This window comes from Buteo buteo, chromosome 4 (genome assembly GCF_964188355.1).
Source record: "Buteo buteo chromosome 4, bButBut1.hap1.1, whole genome shotgun sequence".
Lineage (NCBI taxonomy): Eukaryota > Metazoa > Chordata > Aves > Accipitriformes > Accipitridae > Buteo > Buteo buteo.
This window is the reverse complement of record NC_134174.1, coordinates 68,386,594-68,405,724: the sequence shown is the minus strand read 5'-3', so window position 1 is coordinate 68,405,724 and position 19,131 is coordinate 68,386,594. Positions and strand designations below refer to the sequence as shown.

Below are 19,131 nucleotides of genomic sequence, written 5' to 3'. Positions count from 1 at the left end.
AAGGGAAATGCTTCATCTTCCCATTCTCTTCTCACCGCTAGTTTGCCTATCAGAAATGACAATTAAGTGTAAGGTGCCAAAAGCATAAGCAATCATTAAGGCAAGAGAATAACCTTGAATTCGGGCCAAAATATACAGTGACTAATGGGAAGTCCTAAAGAAATCTGCTAAACAGAGCGGATAAAGCATGCTGTATTTTGCAAACTGCTGAAAATACATCTACTGCCCCGGACGAATAAAGTGTATGTTACAATTTTCGCAGGACTTACAGCGCTAAACTCTAATTCTATGTTAATTACTTTATTTCTTTATACTTACTGTGTTGACGTGAAGTTGCATAGTGCTCTGGTACGTAGGCAGGAAAACAGAGGGTGCAGCTGAAACGAGCAGCAAAATCCCCACCCTTACGATAATGTCACATGAATCTCCTCTGTAAATTTTAACGTCGTTGCGACTTGGAATGTTTGTGCAAATCAGTTTCTTAGTTGTCAGTGCTTATTTTATGTCTTTCTAGGAAATAATCCTGAAACGAGCAGCTGACATTGCTGAAGCGCTATACAGTGTGCCACGCAATCACAACCAGATCCCCACTCTAGCCAACACTCCTGCTCACACTGGCATGATGGGAGTGAACTCCTTCAGCAGCCAGCTCGCCGTTAATGTTTCCGAAACATCACAAGCGAACGACCAAGGTATGTGGGATTTCAAGAGTTAATCCTTCATGTTGTTGACTGCTTTTGGCCAGTGCCTATTAATACGAGCTGATGTCACCGCTGTGTTCTACCTCTTTTTCTCCCCGTAGTCGTATGTCTGATCGTGTAATGAAATGCCGCCTTTAACTTTCTCCTAATATTTAATTCTTCCTGTTCTTTCGTTTACTGTTATCATAAAGCATCTCCAGTGGAAAAAAAAAAATTGGCAAAGTGTAGAAAGCTCTTTATTATTCACAGTAAATATACAACGTGTATGTTTTTTATAAAATAATTACGTCAAGGTATCTCCACCTGGTTTTGGAATATTTACACAGATAAATCTAATTTGATGTCTGTGATTTTAAAATACTTTGTTTATAGGCATGTGTGACATGTTACTAATAAAAGTAATAGTTGATTTAATTTACCTGTTGTAATTGAAAATGCATGTAGCGTATTGCATTTAAAATTAATTTTGATACTAATGAAAGGAGGGAAACAGGATTATTAGATATGTTCAAACCCATATTTTTTGCTTGCAACGTAATTATTAAATTGATTGCTCAGATAGGAACAAATTGTTGTTTAAAATCCTGATTCTGCTATGTTTCCTCTTCTAAAAAGATTGTCTTTTAATGCTTTTCCAAGCTAATAAGCCTTATGAAATTCTGTACTTGATCTTGAATTAGTTTTCACCGATGGCTACACCTTACGAAAGTACGAGCTTGTTGTTAGCGTAAAACTATCAGTCATAAAATGAAGAGCCCAAAACAGCCTTTTAAAGTAAATCACCGCAACAAAAAAGTTTTTCTTGTCAGCTATGGCATTTGAAGGTCTGGAGAGGCTGAAAGTTCATTCAGTGTGTTGGTACAAAGCGGGACTCGAGCCTGTTGATAATTGCTCCTAAAGACAAACGTGAAGGCACCTGACACAGCTGGATCGAAGAGAGCTTTTGTTGGCTGTCTGTGCTAAGAGGAGAGACAACATAGAGTGCTCGCAGATGATTTAAGTAGGGTTGGCGTGATAAGGTTATCTCAAACTGCAAGAGTTGATAGGGCAGTAAGAGACAACTTAGAGCAAAGCTGTGCAATCAATTAAAACTGTGTAATATATGCTGCATGAGGAAACCCCCCAGCCCTAAGTCTATATTATAAAATAACATTATTTTTTTGGGGTGGGGGGGTTTCTAACACAGTAGGTTACAGTCGCAACACAAGCAGTGTTTCCCCGCGAGGATATGTTCCCAGCAGTACTCCTCAGCAGTCCAATTACAACACAGTCAGCAATAGCATGAATGGATATGGCAATGCCGGCATGCCCAATCTAGGTGTACCAGGTTCCCCTGGATTTCTTAATGGCTCCTCAGCTAACTCTCCTTATGGCAGTAAGTGTCTATTTTTGGTAACACATCATCATATAGATTCATATTTACTACAAAATCAAATACTTGCATTGTTTTGATTTCCTATATTGTGAGCTACTGGATAAAAGGAGGGGTGACTCTGGAGGCTGGACGTAAAAATGAATATAATAAATTGATCTGTTTGTGCCATAATACAATCTCAGATAGAAAAAAAAATTGGACTGCGCAATTTGTAACAAAAGTCCAACACAAAAGAGTTTGCCTGTTATCCAGAGAGTGGCCAAGCCAAGGCATTTCATTTTTTTTTTTTATATATATTTTTTTATATATATATATATATATTAAGAGGCAAGGCCCTATCACTCTCTTTTCCATGTTTGCCGTGAAAACCTCAATCTGAGTCCTGATTATTTTTGCTTTATTGCAGTAGTGCCGTCAAGCCCTACCATGGCAGCCTCTTCGGTCACCCTCCCTTCAAACTGTAGCAGTACACACGGCATTTTCTCATTCTCACCTGCCAATGTCATCTCTGCAGTGAAACAAAAGAGCGCCTTTGCTCCTGTTGTCAGGCCCCAAGCCTCTCCTCCACCATCTTGCACCAGTGCAAATGGAAATGGACTTCAAGGTGAGCTGGATCTCTCTCAATTTTCTGTGTATTGCTTTTTTGGTGCATACACTCAAGCCCTGGTCGTTTATTCTGGAGAAAGGTACCTCGCTATATTTTTAGGTCTCCGGTGCTCTCATAGTGATGCAAAAGCAGGAGAAGAAACAGGGTGGCACGAATGGTATGCTAAGATTTTAAGCAAATCTTAGTTCATTTTTAATACTTGCATTAGAGAAAACACTAGTTGTTCTTCTGGCAATTTCCCTTAGGAATTCGTGCCTTAAATTTTAAAGTAAGACTGTATCCCTGAATGCTTCTGGGAGGGTTCATGTACTCCTTGCGTTTATATGTTTTCTGAACGCATTTCTACGGCTGTTTAAAACCATGATGTGGTGTGATTTCCTCATTTTACATAGGATGCAATAGTTATTTTAAAATATCTCAAATCAGTGTAAACCAGTTAAGCTCTTACTCAGGGAACTAACCTTCCCTTGGAGTAGCTAGCCGCTTGTGCAGTGAGTTTGTGTGCTCTGTCGGTCCCAGATCACTCTCTTACCATGGTGTTTAAATGGTTACTTCCCTAAATGAGCAACTAAATATTTTAATTGAGGCAGGCAATTTTAAGCTTCTGCATTTTTTTAATCTCTGTGATTTCGTGGGGGTAGTGTAATGGACGATTTATAAATCAGTTGCAGAATTTCCCTGGTCACCTGCTGGGACTGGGGCAGGAGGAATTATGATACAGTGTACGTTTGGTGGAAGAATAAAAAGATGAACAAAAAAGTCTTCCTTTTTATGGTATATTTTAACATTTAAAAGAGAATATTGTCAGATGCGTTAGGATTGTTGGAAAGTTTTGTTTGCCTCTGTTTTGCAAATCATAAGCCTCGTTGCACAGTGCAGTAAGTCGAAGCACTTCAGATCCCATGGAGATCAGAAAGGGCTGCAGACACTCTTACCCCGGAGGTCGTCACTCCTCTTGACTTTCTCAGTTAAGATGTAGGTAGCGCAGTATTATTTATTCTTTGCATTACCATGATATCCATAATATGATGAGCACTCACAGGCAAACAGATGAAGACAGATATTTTGATTTGCCCGACTAATTCTGGACACCTGCATTTTGTGCTCTCCAGCTTAAGGCACTTTGGAGAGACATAATCCCACAGACCTGTCTGTCCACCCCAAATCCAGGCCGTTTGAGACCAGGATCTCAAAATGGATGTCCCTGTAGCTTGTTATTCATTTCTTGGCCCAAAGAAGCATCTGAGAGCTTATTATGCACTCGGGTCAGTGAAGGGCTGAGGATCCAGCTAGACAAATCTTATTGTAGGATGGATGTTAAAGAAAAGGATAATTAGATTAACAATTTCTGTCATTGCCTATGTCTTTAGTGGAAGCTTTACTATGTTACTGTGAGTAGAAAACTATACCAGGTATAAGCAATATTCTTAGAAAAGATTATCCATTCATAAAATAATCCAGTGTCCTACTTTCCTCTTTTTATAAAAAGACACTAGTATAAAAAGTAGATCCTGAAATAAAATAAAATAAAATAAAGTAAAATAAAATAAAATAAAATAATATGGTAACACATGGCTTAGATCTGAGGCAGCTATTCCGAAGCAAGTGTTTTTATATATATATTCTCATTACCTTGTTGATACTGAGTTACTCTGAAAAATAAAACTATTTACAGAGCTAAATTAAAATGATCTAAACTTCTGTAATTTCAGCATGTAAACAAAGGGATTCCCATCAGATATTCAAGGTTTCAGGTGCTTAAAAGGTATAGATTACTGCAAAGTGGGGTTTTCAGAAGAACTGGGCAGGCTAAATGCCTGCACCGAGCACCCAATCTCCCCTGGCACCTCCCCAAGCCCCCAGTAACCGTACGTCTTCATCCTCAGGTACAAAATGCTTTTCGTATAAACGCCCGGTAGACAACTTCGAATTTACCAATACTGACTTTGTTAAATAGGTGATGAAGTCAGCTTTTAGGCTGAGGCCCAACCCTGCCCTGGACTGAGCTTTTTCCATGCCCAGAGAGCCCAGTGAAGGCCTAACGATCCCTTCAACCCCTGATTTTAGGATGCTGCAACCCAAAGAGCAGACATGGTGTCATCCCTGGCCAAGTCCAGCATCCCATGGGTGTTGCTAAAGCTCTAGGTTAGGTGCCCCCGAGACCTGCGCTGCTGCCTCACCGGGCTGTTCCTGCCCTGCTGAGCACTAAAACTTCACACACAAAAGGTGTCCAGATGTAGGGATGTGCAGAAACTTTGGGGTTTGGTTCAGCAGCCAAACTGAAAATGAACAGAAGTGTTGGGAAAAAAAAAAAAAAGTCATGTTTTCCTTACCCAGCTGAAGCAGCTAAACTGAATCATTTTGTGTTGAGCAAAATGACCCAGAGAAGTAGCAAGAACAATTTTCTGGGCTGGTAATTAGAGCACTGAGTTCTGGGGTTGTGACAAAAAATTGAGTCATTTATGCAAAGTGGCATGGCACCACGAAGCAATGCTCTGTATCGTGAGAGTTAGGGTACTCTAGCGAAGGGTAAAATATGTGGGTTCAGGTCCCCTTGGGCTGAGGAGAAAATCAAATTGCATCTGATATATCCTCTGTGCATTCCTTTATCATCACAGCAGAGAGGCACCATCATTTTTTCCAACCAAAGCTGTTGGGTTAATTCAGACTGAACTCACGAAAGGCTTCAGGTTGACAACACTTCACCCAGCTGTCCTCACAGATCTCAACCAGTGCCTCGAATTGAACTGCAGCCAGAACTGAGTGGCAAGACAGGGATGAATTTGTCATACGCTTCCTTCATGAGACATCATGAAGCAAAGCCAGCAAGGCAGGAGATAGATACTTACACTGCATTTTACCTGTACAGTTATTTAGGGGGCTTCTGCTTCCTTCTTCCTATTTTCTTAGTCATTTGTTGACATTGAGCCCTTTGTAAAGTTTAATTAGTTGCTTTCTGAACACTGTACAAGCAGCTCGAGAGTTTTCTGATCAGCACATGTTCTACTTTAAATTAAAATCCGGAATTCAAGAGCTGCAGTCTAACACAGCTAAAATTTTTCGGTGATCTTCAAGTACAGAGCCTCATTATACAGCGGGATGTGAAGGAGCGGAGTGACAGCTGAGGAGTCTGCACTGTTAGCAATGGTCACGTACTTTTAGTCAAGCCAAGACAGAAGTGGGAGCTCATGGTCACTGTTGTTGTACCGACGGTAAATCCTGCAGTTTATGAACCTGGATAAGAAGGGATGACGTGCTCTTTTAATCACAGGGCAGGATATCCTCTCTCTTGTTGCTTGTTAGGTTACCTTTCCCCACGTAAGCTCTGTTCTGAAAGAAAAGCCAGCTGGATAGTTTTCAGGGAAGCTGGTTGAGCCGGCTATGGCAAGGCATCGCACACCGACATGACGGGGCCAGGCAGCCCAGTTTTTCCCAGTTTCCTAGCCCAGTTTGTTAGCACTGTGCAGGGGCAGAGTCAGATGAAAGCACGGCAAAACCCGACATGTAACAGCCCTGCAGGCACGGGCAGTCCTTTTTACAAGGATTTGGGGGTTAATTGCACCCATCCGTGCTGGGTAAACCACTGTAGGATTTGTCTGCGTGTGGAAAAAATGCTGTTCATGGTATATCTAAGATGGTGAGAAAGCAGGAGCAGAACTATGAAGCTCCATCTGGACCTCAGATGGGCTGTTCTGTCCCTCTAACGTAGTATAAAGCAGAGGTGGAGCTGCTCTAACTTCTGGCTTGTGGTAACATCACATCGGGACCACCTGCGCCCACCACACTGGAAGCAAGATCTTGCTGCTAGTCAGCATGGCCCCCTAAAAGCCACTCTGTGTTTTGGGACTTACTGCCCAAGAGTGAACATGGAGGGGTCTATAGCCATCATGGGGATTCACTTTTTTTCTAAAGAGATCTAAGACGGAGGTTAAGAAAAGAAAAAGAATAAAAAAGAAGACAATCTGGGGAAATCTCGGAAAGGTCAGCCAGAGCTAACGTGTAGTCTTCGTCCTTGCGGCACTCGTATGCCATCCCTGCCAGCTGCGCATCCGTCCTCGGCCAACCGATACCCTAATTAGGGTCAAAACTCGGAAGCTGCAGCTTGCAGAGGAGATCCCCTCTCTCTGTTGTCCTGTGGGTACGACTCACTCCTGTGAGTGAGTCTACAGAAAAGGGCCTGTGGGCCTTATCCAAAAAGCCACAACATTGTTAACTCTGTATGACTTCCATTGCATAGTCTATGATCAGAAAGTTAAGTACTTACACTTTTTTTTTTTAAGAGCAGGATGCTAGTGTATGGGTTCCTTACGGCAGAGGGCTTTTTCCTGTTTAAAACAATGGACATTTAAGGTATAAAATAAATTTTTTAGCGAGCAAGTGCTGGTTCGCTGCAAAGTTGGAAGTACAATATGTGTTCAAAATTTGGCCTTCAACTGTAATTTACTTTTTATAGATTGTGAAAGATATTGCTCTCTGTTAAGCTTTACGACTGTAATGCAGAGCAAAAGGTTCTCTATATTCTTTTAAAATTGCATCCTGCTTAATTTTCTGGTCTTCCCCTGGATGAAACTATTAAAATTGTTATTAAAAAACTAGCCACCCGATTTTTCTTTAAGAAGGCATTTGGTATCAATTTGCACAGCAGGAAACATAGTGCAGAAATTCACAATTGTCAAATGTTGCTACTAAAATAAATAGCAAAGTAAATGTCTGGAGCACCAATTTTGCACCCCCTCCCATTGTGCCACAGATAGAATTCAACAAAAATGGCTAAATAGCTTAAATTAAAGAATTCAGACTTTTTTTTCCGCAGAAAAGTCTGCAGCAGACAACCTAAATTTTCACACAGCAGAAACCAAACATGAGAGTACAATAAATGTGTGATTAAGATGTGCAGGGTTTTAGTGCCAAATAATGACGTGCCATTTATTAAGGAATTCATGCACACAACCTCTGGAAGAAAAAAATCTGGACTTTTTTTTCTGCTATGTTGTTCTTTGAAGAAGCAAATGTCCAGATCAGTCCTGGACTTTTGCACTTTGCTTAGCGTGCTGGCAGAGCATGTCTCGTGCTGGCTCTGAGCCGTAGCCTTTACGTCTTACCACCACCTCGACATAGAGTGCGATGACAGATGCCTGCTGAACCTGAACCAGAAAAGATAGGAAGACCCTATATTTTGGGTTGACTTGTGGTGATCTTGATGTCCAGGGCAGCTGATGGTTGTATGGTAGCATAACAGCACCTCAAAATGAGCTCCTGCGTCCCCCAGTTCAGGTGCCTCCCATGTAACCAAACCTCTCTGGGGCTAGGTCGGCTGCTCGATGTAGTGTGGAGTGCGGGAGATTTAGTGGAAATACGATAAGGAAAGTAAACGTTTTGGCTAGGAAGGGTCTCTGCCAATATACGCACTATTCTCCAGTTATGTTTTGTAACTTCGGTCGCTGTTTAGGTTTAAAACATGCAGTACTATGAACTATGCAAAATTACAACTTCCATTTCGATTTTGACATATTGGGGAAAAAAAGTAGCAGAGTTGGAAAACTCAAACCTGTTTCAAGGGCATCACTTGAGATGTGTTTTAGAGAGATGCGTTCCCAGACAAGTCCTTCCCATCCGCTCGCACAGCCGCCTACGGCGCCGGTGGGACCAGAGCTGCTCGGGGCTCCGGTCGCAGCCGTTGGAGCAATTCTGGTCGTGCCGACCACGCTGCTGGCTGCTGTAGGAGGTTGCGTTACGTACCAAATGTGTACGTACCCAGCTCTTCCGAACCGTCAAGCTGTAACAGCGAATCTGAAATAAATTAATATTGTTGAAATTAATGAACTGAGAAATTGAAGTTCACATCACTACACGAACAAATTTATTAATATCTGTTGTACATAAATTAATGAGAAATATCATTATGGCAAAAATTAAACAACACTAAAATTAAAGACTGTCTAAATTGTTTCTACCAAAGAGTTAACCAGGAAAAAAGCGGTAGTTGTTGGCACCTCAGTCTTTATCTGTTAAAACAAAAGGAGATGGCTGCTCAGGGGCATTAATCTCATGACTTGTTATGGTGCTTGGTCTCCAGAGTTGAGCGCAAGCGTAGGTGGACTTGGCTTTGGTCTTAGAGAGCCCTTGGCTTGCTCAGCCCGGCTGTTACCCTAAAGCACAACGGTGGAAATGGAAGTTTTCTGCCCAGGTGCCAGGTCTGGGCGTGAAGCGGTGGCTGGCGGGCTTCCCGCTGCGGGGACGTTCCCGAGGGATGCCCGACACGACCAGAAGTGACCGTGTCGTTCCTCGGCTGTCGGGAGCCTGACCCCCGCCTCGCTCTTAGCCCCGCGCTGGGAGAGACGCCGTGCTCGCGGGAGTCGGGATGCTCCACGCACAAAAAAAAACCAAACCCCCCCAAAAACCCGCTCGGAGCCTCCTTCCGCGCCGTGAAGCCCTTGCGGAGTGTTTGGCTGGGAAAAGCGCGCGTCGGCGGTCCCTCGGTCGGAGGATGCCGTGGCGCGGCGTGGAGGAGCCCGGGCTGGTGCTGAGCATCGCGGTGGCTTTGAACCAGATATGCCTTACACGAGCGTGCTAATAACGGCTGATTTTTCTTCTCTTTTTCTTTTAGCTATGTCTGGGCTTGTAGTCCCGCCAATGTAAAGTCACTTTTGTTTACCTACCGTAGCACCAAGCTTCAGAGGATGGGCTTAGGGGACAAGTTTAGTATATTAAGACATGCTGATGGAAACAGTATCTTCACACAGAATCAGCAACAAATCGAAATGCTACAAAAAAAAAAAAAAAAAGACTTTGTTTAAAGATTTTATTTAAACTATTAAGAATCTACATGCAAACAACCTACTTCTTCATGAACAATTCCATTTTATTGACTGAATTTTTCTCATATTTTCACATTTCTCAGTCCTGAAGAATAAGGAAAAAGCGACGCCTATTTTGTATAAAGTTTCTGATTACGTCTTGGCTATGTCTAGTACTTGCTATGTGTTGGGAGAAACTTTGTGGATGCACCATTTTGATTATCATGAAACACTGATGAAAAATGCCTCCGAACATTTTTCTGTACTCATAACTAGATTCACAATGGTTGTGTATCTCTATAATGTGAAATATTTTTTTGTGGTGGAAAAAAGGGGGCCAAGGAGGTTATGAGCCATCAAACTGGAAAAAAAAAAAAAAGGATGAATATATGATTAGAAAAACAAAAACCGGGGCGCGGGGGTGGGCACGGGTGGGTTTATCATTGCTTAACTTCATCTTAATGAAATGGAACTTTGTAACTTATTGTAGTTAGAAATTGTAACTTTGATATTGAATTCTCTTGCCTTCAACAAGCACACTGACAGAGAAAAAAATTGCTACTGTCTGTTGGTAAAAAAAAATATACTTCCACTGCTAGAGCTTCCTGTTAAGCAAGTGTGATCTGCAACATTTTTTCAACTTTTGCTAGCACTGTATACTATTGCATTCTTAGGCTACTGTGAAGTCTATGTTTCTTGTACCAGAAAATTGTCCTTTTGACTTCTAGATCCTTCTTCCCTAATGTGTTTTGTATGTGGTTATAAAATTGTAGACTTTTGTGATTTTGCCAAAGTTGTAGCTAAATATTTATACACTTGTCTTGAATTTTTTTCAGATCCACTTAAATATTTAGAAAAGCAAATTTTATTCCTTATGAAGCCTATAAGGAATAAAATAGTCTTATTCATTGCAACACTTTCTTTCACATAAACACTTGCAGTCACTAAGGGAATTTATTTTGTAACATATCAACTATAAATATTGTATTTATCTTTGAAATTTTGTATATTGCTTTTCATCTTTTTTTTTTTTTTTTTTTTCTTGTATGTATTGGTTTTTGTCATGGCCTGGTATTGTGATGCTGAGAATAGCATTAAGCCAAGAACCGTTGCCTTCATGTTTTTCTTTTAAATAAATTAGTGTCCGTACATTTCATTTGTACTTCATAAAGTTGCTATTATTTAGACTTTCCATCCTTTTTTTTTTTATTTTTGAGGAAAAGTCAAATTCATTGTTTATTTTTATATTATTTTTAAGTTATCAGAACAAATAATTTTGAAAAAAAAGTTGTTTGTTGTATAGTCAAATCAAAATTGTGCCACATGGCTGTAATGAATACTAGTAGAATATGTGCATGTGATACAGCCACAGAAAAGATGAATCTATTTTGTGGTTGCATTTTTTTTCTTCCTTTTTTTTTTCTTTTTTTAATTTTTTAATTTTTTTTTAAAAGATTGTAAAAAGTCATTTTTAGCTGCCACCCATGACTTTGCCACATAGCTGAACTGTGTTTACTGGAAAAATTCAGAGGCCTAAAGTTTAAAATAAATTCACTTCTGATGTTTTAATTAAAACGTTTGCCACATTAACTTCTCTGATGCCTTAAAAGTGAACTTCTTTGAAAAACTTTTGTGCTGTTTTATCACAGGCTTACACCACAATTGTTAATCACTACTTCATTTGGATAATTTCTGGTGTAAAAAAAAAAAAAAAAAAAAAAGCACAAACCTGGTGTACAATTATATCACTCCTTTATGTGTCTCTTTTCTGCTGCACTCTGCATTCTCCTGAACCCTGCACTGTTCAAAAAAGATAAAGGTTTCACATGAAATCGGGAACATACATAATTTTTAAATGTTTGGGGTTTGTTTATTTAGGTTTATTGGTTTTTTTATGGAACTTTTTGTAATACACCCGTAGGTGACTGTACTTTTTAAACTGGAATGACCTCCGTTGTATATTGTGGCTGTTAGTGCCAAATCCATAGAGAGAAACGTGGAGATTTTTTTTTTTTTTTTTACTTTGCACTAAATAGTTTGCCAACGCAGCACTGCAAAACATGTTGCAAACTGCAGCAGAATTAAAGTTTTAACCAAAAAGGAGGGATCATTATTTTTTTTTTTATTCCTGGGCAAAAATGCACATTTTAGTAAAGCGTTTATTAAAGGGTTTAAAAGAACGATACAGCGTATCACAGCTGATAAATGCCGCGCGCATTTCCTTTGTGATAAGGAATAAGGCTTAGCTAAGTGGAAAAGCCTGAGAAGTCACTTTGGAACTGAATTGCCTCCGTTATATTTTGTCTAAGTAAGGTTTTGCTCTAAAGAAGAGGTCACGTGTACATGTTAAGAAAGTTTGCAAGTTTCTTCATAAATGCAATCTGTTTGTGTTTTAGATTACTTAGTCAATGCACTCATTGCTTCATTGTCTCCAGAAGGAAAGCTTCACTAAATGGTAGATTTTACTGTTAAAGACCCTACAATAAGATTGTTTTATCTGTACATTTTTTCATATATTTAACTGTATAAAAAAATGTTCATTTTACACAATATTTAATTAAAGTATTTCTTGTCTGTGAATTTCATTTTTAGTAATTTTATCTGGTTTGATTATTAAAAAAGTGACTAAACACAAAACAAAAAAATGCAACACCGGGGGTTTCATTTCTAAATACCAGAACTCGAAGTTATGTCATGGTTAAGAAAAAGCACAATCCTTGACGTGCCCCAGGATAGCCAGCCCAGGCAGCCCCTGAGGATGATGAGGAAGGAGATCTCTGCTCCCCAGTGCGGCAATGACTTGTTGCTCAGCCTTGGTGAAGTATTTAAACAAAACTGTGCTTTAGACACCCTTTTTGTAAAGTGAAGGTAACAGTAGAGTAATTTTTTTACTTTTTTTTTTCTATTTTAATATCATATTGTAAAAGTCTGTAAACAGGAAAAGTTATTTTAAACATAGCACAACCCAAATTTTCCATGCAGCGATTTGACACCGACGGTTGACGTACTCGTCTTTTAAATGCTGACAAGGAGGCAAATGCTTTTGCTGATTATACTACTGAACACAAATATTTCATGCTCTGGACTGTTACGATGCTAAGCCTGAAGCAGAGGTCTGAGCTCCCTTCCCCAGGTGCCGAGCGTGTGCCCGCATCGTCGCGTGTGACCGCAGCCACCAGAAAAAGGGCGTTTGTACAGGAATACGGGTCTGGCTGCGTGCACAGCCGGCAGAGGAACCCACGCGCCCGTCCCGGTAAAGCACGGGAGCTCGTTACGTGAGTTTTCTCCTGTCGTTAACCAGAGGGCTGCTGACAACTTCAAGAGGGCACTGAGAAACTCCGAGCTGCAAAGTAAATGTATGTGCTTGTGTATGTGTGTATACTGCCAAATGACATGCCATATGCCGGAGTCTCTCCTTCGTCGCCCCGTGTTTCCGCCGTTAAATGGAGTGTGATGAGAAGGTGCAGCTTACTGTAGCTACAATTTAGGAAGAAGGAAAACTGGGATATTTAACTCTGTTGCCTTTCTTCTCCAGTATTTCCATAGTTTTTATGTTTGATGAAAACAGATGTTAGAAATATAGAGCACTTTGGATTATGCTTATTATTATGATGCATTGACAACAGTTCCACTTTGAGTATGTATCTGTGTATCGTGTTTAAACGGTGGCATAATCAGATGCATCCCACTAAAAAATAAGATGGTTTATAGGGATGAAAGTCTGCATGATGCCTACTGGCACTTTTCCTTTTAGGTTTATTTCAAAGGTTTGAATAATGAGCATCTAAATGGTTCGTCTAACTTTCAATGCAAAGAAAATACAAAAGAAGAAAACCCATACATTTTGTGCTAGGAATGACAAGTCCTAGAGCGAGCCACCACCTACGACACAACCCTGTCTGTAGCTTGGTAATAGCCCTGGTGAGAAAATATGTTGTGTCAGCCTATAGTGAGTTTAGACATAGGAAGATGATAAAAATTTCTTAATCAAAATGAAGGAATAGAGTCTCTAAAAGTATATACCAATTATTGCAGAGCAGCTTTTTAAAGTCTTTCAAGCTTTTAAAGATTATTCAAAGCACTTGAAATAGGCTTCAATCTAATGCCTCATTTCATTGCATTAAACAGCCTAGTTAATAAAGAATCAATATATTCAAAGGGCAAGGTTATCTTTTGTCTATAAGGGGTGGTGTCATTCTGAACCTTTTATAGTTCAAATGCTGAAAAAGACCTCATGAAATCCATACTCATCAAGTGGGTCAACTAGAGCAATAAAGAGGCCTCTGAAAGAATGGCTGCACTCCTTTAAAACAACTATAAGTCTTATCTCCCCACATAGTGCTCGCCAGGCTCCGCCAGAAAATGTCAATTTCTCATCAAGACAAGAGGCCCAACGATAATTTTTTTCTGGAGAATACACACAATTAGGAGAATGCAGAAAGGCCCCATCAGTGATTTGTAGCTTATTATGTCACCAGCAAGCTGCGATCCGCCGCTAAGCAGATAATAAGGGCTGTTGATAACTAAAGTGTCAATACGCCAAAGAACGATTTTTGAATGTGAGCCCTTGTGCTTTTTTTCCCCTCCTCGTGCAGATCGCGGGGCCGATAACGGTGCATCTGCCAACCGACACCGCCTGTTGGACCTCACAATTAATGCCGTGAATAAATAGCACAAAAGAGTTTAGATTCTTTATACTCTTTGAGACAATTCCCTGCTTTACCCTTCAAGGAGTTCTTTTATGTTTGAATAAGGTTGCTTTTAATGAAATTTAAACTCATCAGAGGAAATCAAAACCCTCAAATCAGATTACAAATTGATTTTTTTTGGTCACTTGTCATTATACAATGTACTGCCCTAAGTTTTACAGGAAAAGGAAGAGAAAGCACCCACTCTGGAGTCAGAGTATGCAAACAATCTCTACAAAAGTATACAAAGGAGGTACATTCCTAAAGTCCACAAGTAATAAAAAGTTTTTAAAAGTTGGTGTGTATCATTTAAAAAGTGATCATTATCTTTACTCAGATGCTTCATGAAATACTAAAGTTCTAAATAAAATGAGCTATACTAGAACTTTAAATTGTATTAAATAATTAAACCCAAGCTATCTCTTTTTCTCATATATAATGCTAAATTTCATTGTTACATACAAGAAATCAAATATTATTTCTCAGTGCTCAGGTCAAAATTAACTGATGGAGGATTTGAGACCTCCTGGTCTGGTACCCCATTTCAGCTGGTGACATTGGTAGTGCAGTTTGGCCAGTTGAAATACGATGCTAGCAATAGAGGCTATATAGTCATGATTTTTTGATTTCTTACACATTCAAATAAAGCAACAGTTGTACCGTAATAGTTTTGTTTCCTCTTTATTGACTTTGTACTAGTACTGAAAGGGCATTGTGAAAAAAAGGGTGCAGTTAACGGGTCGCAAAATGGCACATTTTTGGTGCCCACAAAGTTTTTAGAGGATTTCAGTTGTTATGTGACTCCTTCTCTGCATTCACCTTGAGGTAAATTAAACTCTTTGAGAAACGACTTTGTAACAAAAGGCAGCAACTAGAACAGACCAAGTTGGGGGTGGCGAGGGTGCAAGGAAATGATCTGAAAGCTACTCTGCTCCAACCAGATGAAAAATCAGATTGCTTACTGTGTCAAATCTGAGAAAGCAAAATCCAGCTAAAAAAAAGGAAACTGAGGCTGGAATTGGTCTGGGTAATAGAGCCAATGAACTGGAAAGTTGCCTTGTATCCACGATGAAACACAGGATGGAGACACCAAGGGGAAGACGGAGAGAAGAGAGGAGGAAAAACCTGAAAAAAAACCCCACCCCTGTACAATGAAACCCAATAAAGTTGTATTTAACGACGGCTTTCCTTGCGCTGTGGAGTTCTGTTGCGGGAGCGAGCGCTCAGAGGCGGCTTTGCCTCTGCGGCGGCTGGGTGCCAGCGGGCAGCGCGATGCTGCAGCCGAGGTGCTGGGGGCTGGAGCGGGGGGCTGGGTTTGGGGTCTGGCCACCACGGCTCAGACCCACGGGTCGCCCCTCGCCAGGTGAAGGACGGCACCGGGACGTGGAGTCACCTCCCAAGCCGGCGTCAGTGCTACCGCAGAGGTTTGCAAGGGGGGGGGAATGTCCCTGGGCACTGGTTCTGCTGCAGTCACCACCTTCCTCCGTACTACAGCTCTAGTCCCAAGATTAAAAAAAAAAAAAAAAAAAGAAAGAAAGAAAAAGAAGCAATTGCTGTGGATTTTGCTTCACAGACACAAAAGTGCTTTCAAACTGTAATGAGTAGAAATAATAATAACAATAAACAAACAACCCCTAATAACCACCTAACAAGGCTATTTGTGCAGACCAAGTGTAGCCAGATGAAAAAAGGAAAATAAAAGCTAAAGAAGGTAGGAGCCGTGCCACGGTGCTTCTTCACCTTTCTGGTTTATCAGTGTGTCTCATCTTAGACCAAGTCACGAATCCAACAAACACTGTATCCAAAACATCCCTAAGAGGACTTCCAAGACTTCCCCCCGACTACACCCTCACTTACTTCATCCCTCAAGACACAGCCCGGATAAATTAGCAGAGGCCAAGCAGTGTGTAGGGACCAGCCAGAGGCTCTGATGGACCAAGGGGTGAAGCCAGGTCCACGGGTGAGGACCACCGCCCGCAGTCTCCGTACCCATCACCCGAGCCGTGTCACTCAGCAGGGTAAAGCCAGAAAGGGGTGGGCACGGGAGCAGTAGGGGCTCAAAGCAAAGTGACTTCATAGATTGAGGCACTTATTTAAGGAGATAAATTCTCTGTGTGAGGAAAACACTGACCATAAATTAATTGGGAAGACAAGTTTCCAAAATGTACCCAGCACATAGCATGGCCTAAAATGGAACCGGCAGTTGGGTACATCTTGGGATGAATGTTAGAACAAGACTGTAGGGGCAGGGTGGGTCACAGGTAGAGCAGCTTTGAACGGGCTCAGGGTTTCTTTTCTTCCTGGAAATCTGTGAAACAGAAATCGTAGGCACTTTGTGAAATAAAGAATTCTTGGTTACCACCTTTCTTTCCAAGTTTTAAGGAAGCTGACGAGGTATCAACTCCAAAACAAAACCCAGAAGGTCCATACAGCCAATGTCCTGTGACTGCTGAGGAGGTTGAGGAACTTGGTAGTGGAGGAGCTGTAATGAAACCTGTGTCCTCCCATGCCGAAGATCTTGAAGACAAGCAACTAGATACAAAAACCATGGGTTAATGCCCTGAGGGGAATAGGAAAGGAAAGAAATCTGCAGAAAAGGGTAAAACAGAGTTACCAGGAGAACTGGGTGTTAAGGTGCAGACACAAAATTTGTTCTACATCAGAAAAGAGGATGGGGTGGAGGAAGCGTGGTGGGGTTGTGTTGAGTCCTGTCTGCAAGGAGGCCACAGCCCCACAGCAGCTCCTTCTCCCACAGCATCACTGTTTGTCTCGACACTACCCCGTAATACAACTCATCACTACTCAGCCACATCATGGTAGCATCAGTGATAAGTGCTTGCAGAAGCAATAGAATAAGTCTTTTTTATTGAATGAGGAGGGAGGAAAATAGAAGGAATGTACTATTTAACTTTTTAAGTTAAATTGACTAACAAAATCTTCATAAAACACTCTAATAAGAGAAGGATGTCAGATAAAAATGGGTTGGGTTTTTTTGCAAGGGCAGAGGTCTTCAACCATTGATCAGCGTCTGTGTTTCTCATTCAGTTCTGCTTTATTTTCGGCCCGCAGTGCCATGTCTGCATGACTTGGGGACCAGGTACTTGTTTTGGTGCTTTTGCCACGTTGCATCCCAAATCAGGCTGAGCTGCTGAACGGCTCCGTTGCCACCTGGATGCCATTTCGCGGGATGGTTCCTGCTGGTTTACGTTTCCATTGAATGAGAAGTCAAGGCCATTACAGCGGGTCAGCAAATCGAGCAGTGACGTCTACAAGCAAGAGCTACTATTCTCTTCTGCAAGAGAAAGGAGACAGATCCCAGGTAGGATGGAGAGGGTCCCTGGCAGAGACATGCTTTACCCTCTTTCCATGCTGTGTTTTTTTCTGCCAAGCCCTACGCTGTGGTTTGCGGTGGGTGTCATGCGTAGTCAGTATGGATGGGAGACCCTTGAGAAGCTGCTCTGCAGGAGTCTTTCAGAAAGTCCTATTATTTATCAAAACATAAAAAGAAACAAACTTTGTTTTATATGGGAAAAGTACTCATAGGCCTTTTAGTTTTCAGCTCTAAACCAGTATTTACTGGCTCAAGCATGCTGAAATAATGGTGAAGACTCTCTGTTTTACAGAGGTCTAAGCCAAGCCCTCCTTGCCCACTTCAGTCCCTGCTCCAGAGCTGCACGTCCCCGGCTGGGGATTTGCTCAGACCCTTCAGCAGCTCAGCCCTGAGGAGGGACCTGTCCTCAGCACAGGGAAAGTATGGACTGAGAGCAGCATTTTTAAGAGACAAATGTTGTCCTGAAAAACCCTCTTTACGGTATTACACATAAAGATGTACAAAATACTCTGCTTTCAATAGTTGTAAAATACCATGACCAAGAAACTGGAATGGCTCAAAAAGTAATAAATATATATAGTAGAGCAATTAGCTACACATTTATATTACTGATGCAAATGCAGAAATCTGCAATAGACCATTTTAAACTTTTTTTTTTTTTAATTAGCCTGGCAAGAAGTTAACAGAAGCAAATCATCTGCTCATGCTCTCCAGGTGCTGCCCCAAATATTCTAGAAATAACTCGTGGGAGTGTTATCAGGAGGACAGCTTTTTCTCCCAAGCGGTGTGATGGGGAGGCTGGTGCCCTTCGAACAGCCTCATCTGGCACGAATCGATACAGAAGGTGATGGGCTTTCAGGCCAGTTTGCTGGAGCTGGTGAAGCAAGAGCAAGGACTCAGCAGTTTTGTGCTATAGGGACACCACATTTTGAGTCAAAGATAGGAAAATAAAGATTTTTTTCATTTCTGTGCTGAAATTTTCTGTTCTTAATGGAAGTTGACATAAATAATTCTGGTTTGTGTGAACTGCCTGTACTTTGCACTCCTATGCTAAGTTCAAATACAAGCGACAGCAGAAAGAGCAGGTTTGGATGCTAAAATAAACATTTCAGCAGGCACAACTGGATGTCCTCCAGGTCAAATTTACATTGTTTTCCATCATTGCTTTCAATTCTCTCTTTACCTTAATAAAAAAAATACTTTGTCCTACATTCTTCTGACATCACGGTCGAAAGAGAAAGCCTTTTCATTGTCAGACCCTAATGGCTATTCTGCCCCATGTTTTTAATGTGAAGATTAAATATTTATGAGTTGCAAGTCTATAATACCCCCTCACCAGGAAAGCTCTGCTGCTGGTAAGGCAGGATAAAGCCATGGTGGTGGGCTGAGACAGGGGGATGGTGGTGGGGACCAACACCTGCAGGTACAGAGCACTGCACAGGTGGGTGTCTTGTGCCCCTCTGACTTCGTACCAGATGAATAAAATTGATAAAATACACTAACTGCAAAAATAAGGTAGTTCTGAGATACTCTTGCACTGATTAACGACCCCACCGCAGCGCTGGTGAATGCCACCAAAGGGAGATCACAGGTGGGCACGGCTCGGCCGAGGGGCACGGACCCACCAGGGGC

General features: G+C 41.3%; 1 protein-coding gene across 22 annotated transcripts in view; it reads left to right on the top strand.

Moving 5' to 3' along the window:
• The window catches only part of EBF3 (EBF transcription factor 3), a 136,311-nt gene extending 117,726 nt beyond the window's left edge, over positions 1-18,585 (top strand). For 4 of the 22 annotated variants that reach the window (XM_075026638.1, XM_075026637.1, XM_075026636.1 and 1 more), the window contains exons 13-16: positions 515-692; positions 1,888-2,076; positions 2,591-2,680; positions 9,291-15,352. In XM_075026638.1, the coding sequence (XP_074882739.1) occupies positions 515-692; positions 1,888-2,076; positions 2,591-2,680; positions 9,291-9,322 (489 nt within the window). In that variant the 3' untranslated portion in view covers positions 9,323-15,352. Of the gene's footprint in view, positions 1-514; positions 693-1,887; positions 2,077-2,482; positions 2,681-9,290; positions 15,353-17,237 lie in introns of those variants that run through there. The other 18 variants (XM_075026631.1, XM_075026643.1, XM_075026630.1 and 15 more) reach the window with 10 other exon arrangements.
• Positions 18,586-19,131: the final 546 nt, after the last annotated feature.